The following is an 11,976-nucleotide window of genomic DNA, read 5'->3' as shown; positions in this document are numbered from 1 at the left end:
AATACTTAAAATCCATTGCAACATATATACTTATATATATATTTTAGATATGTTTTCTTCTTGTTGCTTAAATTAATGTCCTTTAAATTTTGATAAATAAACTCAAAAAATTGAGACTGTTTAGAGTCAAAGTTGGCGGTTCTGTTGTTTTTATCCATTTAAATGTGATTTCAACGTATTAAGAACATTTTCATTCTGCTCTTTTGAAGTCCATCTCTCTCTGTTCCCCACACAGACAAATACTTTAGTTAGATTAAGACTTATGCTGGGCCGACACACCTTTCCAGTAGTCTAAAATGTCATGCAGGTCCTCATCCTTAGCAAACTGCACTTTTTTACGCAGTGCGTGTCCTGCTGCCATATACTCCTCATCTTTGTGACGTTTGCGGTGGAGTTTGAAGCGCTCCCAGATGCTATGCGATGGTTTGCAGTAGTACTCTGGACTGGAGGAGTAGCTGAGGTTATGGTACTGAGGCGAAAGCTGGGAGTAGGCCAAGTCTCTGGGCCGTGACCGAGTCAAAGGCTCCAAGATGGAGCCCTTGTGGCTCTCTGGTCCTTCCAGTTCCTCTATCTGGTGGGCATCAGGGTAGGAATGCCGATGCTCACTATACTGCCGAATCTTCTCAGCTTCTGCCCTTAGTATTGCTGCTGCGGGTGTGATAGTCAGAATGGTCTCACCCGACGGCGAGGCCTTCTCTATGTACTTGGACTCAGACTTGTATGCACCTTCTGATCGGTACGGCCTTGGGCTCCTCATGGGACCTCCAGTGGCGGTACTTGGTCGCTTTGGAGAAGCGTCCGAGGTGTGATGCCTTTGTAGAGAATGATGGTAGCTGTCCTTGTAGACAGGTGAAAGGAAAGCAGACTTGCTCTGAGGCTGTTCTGAGATTAGCACTAACTGAGGTTCTGCTGTCGACACAGCTCCAGATTTTACACCTTGGAATGAGGTGGACTCTGATTTTAGAGCATCTATGCAATTGTTGATTATTTGATTGACTTTATCTACTTCTTTTGCAATTGTTGATATCTCAGCGACAGAACCCTGGTTATTCCCTGGAATGGACATCTCACATTCCCTACGTTCTGGGTGCTCCCCTGTTCTGACATCCATGTAGTTTCCTTTTGCCATTTTGGGGGTTTCGGTTATATCTTGAAGCTTGTATTGCTCCATTTCACTTCCAGAAGGCAGGTACGGCATACGAGACATACTCTCTCCAGCCATCATCTGCTTCTGAGACATTCTGGATATAGTCCCTCCTTCCAGTTCTCCACCATATTTCAGTTCAATTATATTTTTCTTGAGACCTGATTTTTTGTGCTTTTCGTCTTGCTGCCTCTTTCTTCGCAAGCAGTAATAGACTACTCCTAAAACGATTACCATGCTAAAGAGGCATCCTAAGATAGTCATGATGTAGTGAGTTGCTGTTGCATTGTTGTTTACCCTCACCTTCCCGTTTCTGGGGCCTGTGGATATAGTCAGACAAGTGTGATTGAAACGCAAGGAATTGCGTATGGAAGCCACGCAGTAAGTGTATTCTGTCTGGGGTTTCAGGTTTTTCAGTTCAATGTCCTCGTTTTTGCTTTTAAGGTTTTGGATATCGGTGAAAAAGCTGTTGTTATACAGAACTAAAATGTACATCTTCTTGTATGGGTGAGGAATCTGTACGGTGATGATGGCGTTTGTGTGCGATACTTGCTTCAGTTTCATGACTGGTTTTACATCCAGGTCTATGTATGTCGGACTTATCCTGATCTCATCTGGCTCAGTCCCAGAGGAACAGTAGTCTTCCAACCCGCATGGTGTGAAGTCTGGAGGAAGAGTTGTGGTCTCAGGAGGCACAGGGATAAACGGAGTCACATAGTCCTCCGTGCACACAGTGGACAACATATGCAGTGCATTGCGATAAGTAGGATTGTTTGGATTCTGGCTAAGGAGACTGTAACCAGAAACACCGGCTGGAGAATCACACACCATACGTTCACTTGTTCTGTTGAATGTGGAGAGCCACCTGACAAATCCCAGAAGCTCACAGGAGCAGTTGAAGGGGTTGGTGTAAAGCTCACAGGTGGTCAATTTAGACAAGGTGCTGAATGTGGACCCATCCAGCACCTGTATGCGATTCATGGATAGGTCTATGTTCTCTAAGTTTGGGCATTCCCAGAAGGCATTGGGTGTCACAGTCTCAATCAGGTTGGCCTGGAGGTAAAGATACTGAAGCTTGCCCAAACCCCTGAGGATTCCTTCTGTCAAGTTACGCAACTTGTTGAAACCCAGCTGGAGGACCTGTAAATTGAACTGGGCAGAAAAAGCCCCATCCTCTATGTATGTTATCTCATTCTTTGTCAAGTTAAGGTAAGTCAGATTAGCAAAGCGACTGAGGGCAGAATAATGTATGCTTTTGATTTTGTTCTCATTTAGACGGAGGTCCACAATAGTACTGTTAATGTGCTGGGGTATAGCCTCATATGGAGGCTGGTTTTGACTACAAATAGCCAGCCACACATAACCTTTCTCCCCTTCAATAAGCCAGCAGTCCCCCCTCACTCCAGTTGTGTGGGTCAAATAAACTATGGCCACAGACCAGAAGAAGGCACTCATCACCATGCCTCTGCTGCAAGCCATTGGTGCCTGTTTCAAGGTCATTGGTGCCTGTTTTGAAGGTCAGCGGCAGTAGCTAGCAGTGAGGGATGCCTCTGTATTTTCAACTAGGCTGGATACAGCTTCACAGTATTCTGGTAAAAAAAAAAAAAAATCCCAAAAAACAGACAGCTGTCTTCTGCAGTTTACCCAGTAGGGTCAGTAGATGTTCAGGTTGTCATAGGGGGAAAGATTTTCAAATTGGCTGAATGTTTTTTCTCTGGAGTGCCAGTGCCTTATCAAACCTCAGTATACCCAACTTATACATTTATAGATGAGTTTTCACTGGAAGAATGTTGACCAAAGGACTGGGGCTGTGTTTCAATGTTTCATCACCTCAGATTGGCTTGTGCTTATTTCTGCCACGGACAAAACTGTTGTTGGGTCTCGTCCTCTTGTCTTTTCTTCTTTTCCACCATTTTACTTTCATTTAGGGGTCCATGGGTATTTCCTGAGAAGAGAAAAAAAAAGCTGTTAATGAGAATCAGGGCAGCTCATTTTTATTTGTGTCAAGCTTTAAACAACAGACAACAGGATTGAATTTAATCTAACAAAGACAGACAGAGAAATACAGAGTACATGTGCAGACTTCATATACTGCACAAGCATAATTGTAAACCTTTATTAAACAAAAATCAGTTTGATGTTTGCTTACTGCATATTGGCTGTTTTTGGTATGTGGCCATCCTAAAGGTATGTCTTTTGTTATATGACCATCCAATTAGTTCTTACACAATTTAGGAGGCTCTCTCTGCAGTCCCTGTAGTATACTGCTATTATAGGAAACCATTGGCCAATTACCACTTGACAGGTTAGAGAAAACAGTGTCCCTGTTTTCACACCATTAACTTTGAGACTGTCAGACTGGGAAGAACCATTGCTTGGTTTCTGCATCAGAGCAATTACACCGTGCTATAGAAAATGCTCACTAGGAAAAAAAAAAACAAAAAAATAAAAAAAACACCAATGTCTCCTGAGGTCAGTTTATCAATTTCTAACTCACATGGGAAATAGCCAATGAACATAGTTTGATAACATTGGATAAGTTGTTGTAAATCTTACACACATTTCCAAATCCATTTCATTTGGTTTATGTTGGACTTCTTTGACTCAGCTACTGCACCAATGAACTGGCATACAAAAGGGAAATGTGCTTCATAATAATAAAAAAGGAGATTTGCCCCCCCCCCCGCCCCAGAATGCAGGTAGGTTCCCCCTAAGGCCCAGACACAAGAGCTGCCGCATGGTTCAGCAGACAGACATTCCTGGCAGGCCTCGAAGCCACGACGAGACAGCTGTGAGCTGTGCTGGCAGTATTACAAATCATTTTGTGAGTTCCATGAGGACAAGCATTGGAATAAAAGCAAAGTTTTTTCATTCTATTGCACACAAGCTATACCTGATGAACATGGTTTTCTATTTAAGGAAAACATTTACAGCTAGGATGCTGATGATGAAACCCAGATGATGATGATGATGATGATGATGATGATGATGATGACTTGATATTAAAATATGTATAAAGTCTTACTTAGATGATAACACTGAAATATATTTATACCATTTTATGGCGGGCATTTCTATTGCCAGGCTTAATTTCAGTTAACATACCAAGTCTTAGACACTGTTTAATAACAACTTATCCAAACTAAATAAAGGGAACCTTCACCTTTACAGCCTGTACTCTACATCCATGAAGTTTTAAGTGGTTATTGTAATCAAAAGGAAAGAGATCTCTGGATCATAAAATCAAAAAACCTTCAGTTATTTTTTTTTTTTACAGTATTTGCTGGTGAGAGCCCTTGACACCAGCTTTAGGATTTGCTAATGGAGTTCTTCCTTACATTGATTTTTTGACAGCAAGTTCAGTGAGACTCAGAAACAGTTCTAATTGTGCTGTATAATTGCCCCTCTGTAAGCCATGTGCTGACATAAGTACTGCTAGACCTTTATAGCTCAAAAAGCACAAGAGGGAGAGAGAGAGAGAGAGAGAAAGAAAGAGAGAGAGAGAGAGAGAGAGAGAAAGAAAGAGAGAGAGAGAGAGAGAGAGAGAGAGAGAGAGAGAGAGAGAGAATGAAGGCACATCCACCCATTACTAGGAACTTGATTTACATTTCACACGAGACACAATGAGGTGAATCATGCAGAAACACATGCTCTCAGAGAGGAGGAGAAAGGCATTTTATAAGCGCTCCTCCAATACCTCGAGTTCTTAAATCTCTATAAGGTAGGCAGTGGATCAGGGCTGGGCTGTCACTACCCAAGCACACAAAGATCTATGTGTTCGACAAGCACTACATTTACTCTCCTGTTGAGATTATGCACTCTGGCTCAGCTAAAACCCAGGAAATAGAAGGATTAAACTGCTCACTCCTGGGTTTAAACAACAAAAATGGGGTTTCAGAAAAATCTCAGTGTTACTGTAAAGCTACTCCAGTAGTGTAACATAATATAATTTTCTTGTTTTACTTTGTTGAACAAATACTAATGAAAAAAAAGTGAAATGCAATGAGCAAAACAGATATTTAGGCTACTTCTGATTTTCATACTTATCTTGGATGAAAGCAATCTAGTAAGTTGCAAAGGTCAGATAAAAATTTGAATGCAAATTATCTGATAAAAAAAAAATGAAAGGAAAACATAATGCAAAGAATGGTTTCCACAGTAAGGACGCAGCACAGAGACTGCTATATGTACATCTTTTGTTACCGAGAAACCCTTAGCCTCTGCCTGAGTTAAAGGTTTTGTGTTTGTTGTTGCATAATGACATGCTTGGGGGGGGGGGGGGGGGGTGATGTGTTATTGATGTATCATGCGAGCTTTTCAGATTGAAGGATGCTTTTTTTCCCCTTTATCTGCATACTCTAATAATATTCAGTACGGGTCCCTGACCCTGGGGCAGCACATCAGAAACAGTAACGCTACCCATTTCTTTTGTTGTGTGCTATCAAGCCACTTGTGCCGGCTTTAAAATCAGATTGCACTCCTCAAGTTATTCATTCTCTCACGGTTAAAATTCAATATTGTGAGGGGGAAATATGACAGAGGAGAGATCCAGATAAACAAAGTTAGCATATGAGCTAAGGCAAGCGTATTCAGTATGCATATGTTGTAATAGAACTTTTTTTTTTCTTTTCATCCCTATTTAAAATTGTTGAATTTTCCATTTATACTACAAGCCTTTTCTTATTGTGACAACACCTCTTACTTTGTGAACTGAACTTGTGCAAAATAGTTCATTTTATCTACGTGAGCTGCACTGCTCTATGTGAGGATGTGCTGTTCAGAATGCTATATGTACTTAAATGCACTTTTTTTTCCCATTCTGTGAAGCACAACACATGCTATGTAACATGGCTGGACAAATCTTAAGATTTTTAGGTTTGAAATGGGATTCATTTTGTTTTGGTCCCATTTAGATCCTTCCAGAGAGATGAATCATCTCAGTCAAATCCCAGCCAAATCAAATGAGTCTATATCTGATTGCTCTTCACCTGCATAACTGTAAATGCTCTTGCAAAAGAAGCCCGTGAAGACCTGCACTGTCGAGCAAGGATGCTATCCGTTCTGTCCTCTGACCAATCAAAAAAGATTGAGCTCTAATATATGCGAACACTCAATATGCATTGGAGTACATCAAATGGGAATGTATGTGGCACTGTGTGACATGGTAGGCCATAGCTAATAATTTTCAGTGATTGGTGAGGAGGGTGACAGGGTAAGCAGTGTTGCTGATTGATGGACAAGTTAATCATGTAAGAAAGCTTTTTGACCGGTTTAATCCAGAATCATGCCCTAGTTCCCCTGCTGAATTCCACCCTCCTTGATGATGGAGGGCCACTGCTGACACAAGACTCCATGAAGTCCCCGTACTGAACGGGGGGTTGGAGGGGGGAGGGGGGTTTTCTTCAGGGCAAGGGGCGGGGCTAGAGCAAAGGATTCCGATACGGCTAACAGTGAATGAAGATCGCTCTGACAGGTCAAAACCATGGAAATTATGCTTTCCATTGGAACATCAGTAATCAGAAGCACCTATGGATCAGAGATCATCCTTTCAGACAGCTGACCTTTCATGCACCCAGTTCTGTGCGCTACAATTATTCCCTCTTTTTTTTTTATCTCCTACCTTCTCACAATGAGCTAACATGAATGAGTATGTGAACATGCACATTTGCTGAAACAGTAATGAGATAAAAGTCAGACATTAATGAGATTAGCTCCAGGCAGAGATAGAAACGCACTGACGAGTTCCATTGACTATCATCGAGGAAGAATGGATTTCTTAAATCAAACCTGTGAGTGAAAATACAAAAAATGTATTTCACTTCGTCTTTGACCAGTTCTCAATTGTCATGCATAAATTTCATCATTTACTGATGAACATCTCATTTTATACGTATATAAATGCTGAGATTATACTGAAGAGTTATTTCAGCCTGCATGTTCAGACTTAAGAGTTTTTCGATGCTTTGCGGTTACAGTGTTTTAAAAATGATGAAATATGAAAAAGATTAAGGCTCAGCAAATGGTCATACAACAGGAAAATTATTTTAAACCCTTGACTATTTTCCGTATATGATTCTATGGTTTTAACAGCACTATAATACAGTAAATCTAAATCACCATAACGCCAATGATAAACACATTCCTTGAATGTAGTGATGAAAAAAAGAATGGTCTACAAAAAGCACAATTTCACAGCTCAGGCTTTCTCTCATGTTTTTTCACCCATGAAGAGAGCACATTGACTGTGAATTTGTAACAGTTAAAGAACACAGTCAGTGTAACCCACTGAAGCACTGTTTGTTTTGCCAGGATTTGAAAGGGGCCTAAGGGAGAGATTAGAACCGAATCTCGGTAGCAGCTTTTTGGCTGCTTTCTCTAGCATTATCTGTGAATTAGAAAACCATATACATCTCTGCACTAAACTAAGATAATACCAAGCAGTACCTTCTTCTGTATCCCCTTCATATTTCTGTCTTCTCATCATTCTCTTCCCCTCACATTCTTCACCTTATACATATTAATGACCCCGTTTCAGAATATGCCATTTGTGGTGGCCGCTGGGTTTGGTTACTGAAATGAACTTTGTTTCCACAGTTCCTGAGGAGAAGGGACAGTGAGCCATATGCTAAAAGCTGCTTTGGTATAAACCATAGAGCGAGCGCTGACAGGCTGTCTGAGGCTGTAGTGAAACCCTCTCTCATATCAGTAATCCCTACTGCTCCCTGACATCGTCACACTTTGGCTATGGCATTCTTTTGATGTTTGTCCTTCCGGTCCAGGGCTCCCACCACTAAGAAGATTGAGCCTACAGTAACACAGAGACAGAGTAATGCATTTGTTTGATTGTGATGCTCTGAAGAAAACCATGTTCAGAGAGACGGCGAAACACTTCCATTTCAAAAAGTTTACAGGACCAGTGGCATTCTGTCTCTCAGTTCAAAATTGAAAAATCAATCAATTCGTGAATCAGTCAGTTAACAGATATTCTGTTGGTAATAATTAAAAAAAAAAAAAAACTGTAAGCAGTGAGTCATGTCATCATCATAAACAAAGCTCTACGGATCATACTTATGTAATATACATACCACAAAACACACAAAAAAGAAAGAAAGAAGAAAGAAAGAGAGATTTCTATTGGCACACTAAGCACAGTAATTGAATATCTAAAAGTGAGTTCAAGGAAAGTCCTTGATCAGTCTTCCATGAGAGGTCTGCTCATTGTTCAAATGGATTCCTTCACTGCTGGGGTCTGTGCCAACAATAAACTTCAAATGCCAAAAGCTGCATCATCAAAGCTATCGGATCTGCATGTCTAAAGTTCTTTGCTAGGATAATTGTTTGTGACTGTACACATAATAGCACTGAACCAACTGGCATTCGTTAAAAGCATAGTTTTACAGTAGAAAGGAGCCTTTTGATTGTTATTTCCAATGGGGTGGTGATAGCTATTTTTGACAACAGCATTATTTGGAGTAAAACTAAACTGTCTTTCACTGTTGATACTGAGGGGCACTCAAAGCAAATGTGCTTCTTAGTGGTTTACTTTCCAACTGTGCATGAAAAAAGGAGAGGCAAATTATAGAGGTGAGTTTCCTTCATCCTTCACAAAAACGCAAACATCCATGAAATGAATATATGAAATCCATCAGTGAAAATGTGCAGTTAAGCAACAGATCGCTCTTCTATCCAAACCACTCCTCCCAAGCCCCCCCCCCCCCCCAACACCCCTCCACCCCCCTCCCTCCATCAGTCAGTGACCTTTAAAGTAAACAAAATGGCAGAGGCTAAGAGCAGGCATACCCTGACCTGAGCTCTCTCTCTCTCTCTCAGCATGAGGCTGAAGCCAAACCCCTTTAGGTGTTAACTGAATGAGCTTCGAGCTTAACCTGAAGAGACCTGGCTTATTCATAATACATGTCCATGCTGTTGGTCAACTCTGAATGAAGTCTCTCTGGTGGGCTAAGCAAAGATACTTTTTTTTTTTTAAACCACAAAGAACTCTGCATAAATTACAGCTTTATGCTGGTTGCCTTGTTAGAGCTAACAGCGTTTGCATGTTTATAGTTGGGGAATGAAATCATTTGCATAAGCCATCATTTGTATTCAAGGTTTATCCCTCATGTTTTTCCTTTTTTTGGTCTCAAGCTCTTTCAGATTGTACCACATATGAATGATACCATCAACAACATTAAATATGCACATTCAGGTCTTGTCAAGCAAACCCCGAACCCAGGACAAATATTCTGAGCAACTCAAGGGACCAACCGGGAGTTTTTTCTATAGGGCTCTATGTGGCTTTGGACTTTTTAAGGTCTGTTGACATCTCCAAGCTCTTTTGGTCTTATAGCATCTGTCTCCATGGTCCAATGGAGGCCACGCATGTTGCAGGCTGCAAGCAGGCAGGATGCCTGAGCCAGCTTCAGTTCCCACTGGATATATGCATCTGCTACCCGGTCGCTGTGACTTTCTGGCATTGCTACATGCAGAACGGTGATGACCTTTTTTTCTTTTTTTTTCTTCAGTTGGCAACCTTAAAATAAGCTGGCAAATGACAAAATGAACTTAAATGAGACTGTTAAAGTTTTTTTTTTTTTGGTTGTTTTTTTTTATTTTTGATCAGATGCTCTAAGCACCAAATGAAACTTGAATGAAGCCTATAATAATGGGGTGAAGGAGTTTTCTGCTTGGGCTGTGATGCCTGGCAGTGCATAGTCAGGCTGGCTTGAAACAAGCTTTTTCAGCTCAACTTGCTGCCACAGTCAAAGAGAATAAAGCACGCTGGATGCTGAGCACCTGTACAAAGCCTTAGGGGGCTCTGTCTATTTTGTGATGAAAACCACAGTTTGAAGGAAAGGACAGCCCAAGGTTTCTCTAAACTGTACGGATGAAACAGACACACATTGACTGTTTTGACATGTATCTCATAACCTGAGATGTGCTTGCTCGTGTCACATAACTGGAAATGTGCGTTAAGCCGTCACTCTGCACTTCAACTCCCCCTCTCTATTTTGTGCCGCTCTTCGTACTCTCCTTCTTTCCAACCCTCAGTATGATCTTAAACCCTTCATTTAAGAACCCACCCACCCTGACTTTTCACACAACTCATCCTCCAATACCCCCTCCCTTTATTTTGCACCACCACATTCTCTCTCTCTCTCTCTCTCTCTCTCTCTCTCATTCCAGTTGTGTCCAATGTTACAATGTTGTTTCAATGCCCTCCATTCACTATTTACTGAGTGTCATTAGGAATTCAGATGTATGTTATGAGAAACGTTAACAGAGTTGCAAAGATGGGACCCAGAGGTGGTGAAACAAATCAGTTGTAATGAACCTGGCTCTCGAGAGACCGGAGAGACATTCTGCAAATGGAACCCTTGCATTATTTTGGAGTGAGAGAAAATTAGGAGGTAGAGGGAAGCGTGCTTCATTTGTATCAGATGGAATTAGCATCGTACATTAATTACTGAGGAAGAGTTGGCTGAGACTGAATGACAGCACCCTTACTCTGCCAGACCTCTGTGTACATGGCTGGTCTCGTTCCAGTGACATCAGCAAAATATTCCCAAGGCTTGGCCAGGCCTTTCACAGAGTGGGCTCCACACAAGAGCACGGACTGCCTCCAGGCATAGCACGCTAATTATCTTTATCTAACTTCACCTCCTTGATGACTCAGAAGCATTTTTCTGAGTTATAATGTTGAATTCATTTGTTTCTCACACAAAGGCCTCCTTACTTCCCCAATTCCCTTGAAATCCTGACACGTTTCAATGTGACCTTGTGCGAAGCCACATCAATTTAACTTGGCGGTCACATTGTACGCGCTGGTCGACATGGGGAAAATATGTTTGAGAACGACAAATGTGTGATCTCTGCGGTTCTTTTTTGTTGATCATTTGAATATGTTTTATGGCATTTGCCTTGGAAAACTACTGGAAAAGATCACTATTTTTGTACACACTCCAGCACTGGTTAAGGACATAGATCACTTGACTTGAATTCACAGCCTTGAATGACTAAACAGCGCTGTATGCCAGAAATGCTATTAAAAGCCACAATATCCACATATTTTAATTGCCTTCTCTGCAAATTATAATGTGCACACTTTTAGAAACATTGTCAAGCAGTAAATTATAAGGTAAACAGAAGTAATTGCATCAAGGGCTCATTTGCAGCTGCAGAAGGTAGGTGAAGCGTATCTATGGCTCGGTGTGTTTATCTGTGAAGTAGACCTAATCAAAACAAAATGCAAGGGACACCAAAACTGCACTATTTACCATCTTCATATTGCTTACAAACCCATTAGGCCCAGAGTGATTAGCACTCTCGCTAACACACTGAAAGACACCTAGACTTGGTCTGCAAATGTCATAATGCAGTGTGAGGTAATTAGGATATTTCAAAGTGCAAAATTTTAAATGTCAAAAACATAATTATTAAGGTGGTTACGGCCTAATGAATGGATTTTGGGACACAATTATGCACATGAATAGATTTCATGAAACTGAATCGATACACATGCTATGTTTCAGTGTCCATGAATATATGAAATATCACTAAAATATCTCAAGGTCTTCTCAGGCTTTAGTGTTTCTCAAATATCCTCTCTGTGGCACACAATCAGTGCTCAGCCTTCTATAATCATCGGAGAGGCAAATAAACAACAACATGTTCAGCAAGCAGATAAGAAAAAATGGCAGATATCATTAAAGAGTAATTTTCTCAGTCAAAGGGAGAGGCAGTACGAGTGTAAAAATTAGGGAAGTAATAGACTGAACTACCAGGACCTACATAGTGTACAATGATCATTACTAAACAGGCACCACCTGTGAATA

General features: G+C 41.0%; 1 protein-coding gene across 1 annotated transcript; it reads right to left on the bottom strand.

Moving 5' to 3' along the window:
- Positions 1 to 253: 253 nt before the first annotated feature.
- elfn1a (extracellular leucine-rich repeat and fibronectin type III domain containing 1a) lies at positions 254 to 2,644 on the bottom strand. Its single transcript, XM_030790814.1, has one exon. It carries the CDS (start codon positions 2,642 to 2,644, stop codon positions 254 to 256), a length of 2,391 nt encoding a protein of 796 aa, XP_030646674.1.
- Between the last annotated feature and the right edge of the window lie 9,332 nt (positions 2,645 to 11,976).

The sequence above is a fragment of the Chanos chanos genome, chromosome 13 (assembly GCF_902362185.1).
Source record: "Chanos chanos chromosome 13, fChaCha1.1, whole genome shotgun sequence".
NCBI classification, from domain to species: Eukaryota; Metazoa; Chordata; class Actinopteri; order Gonorynchiformes; family Chanidae; genus Chanos; species Chanos chanos.
This window is presented reverse-complemented; position numbering and strand designations above follow the sequence as displayed.

Bases quoted from the DNA above. Each gene is read 5' to 3' on its own strand.
- elfn1a (XM_030790814.1), bottom strand. From the start codon at position 2,644: ATGACCTTGAAACAGGCACCAATGGCTTGCAGCAGAGGCATGGTGATG.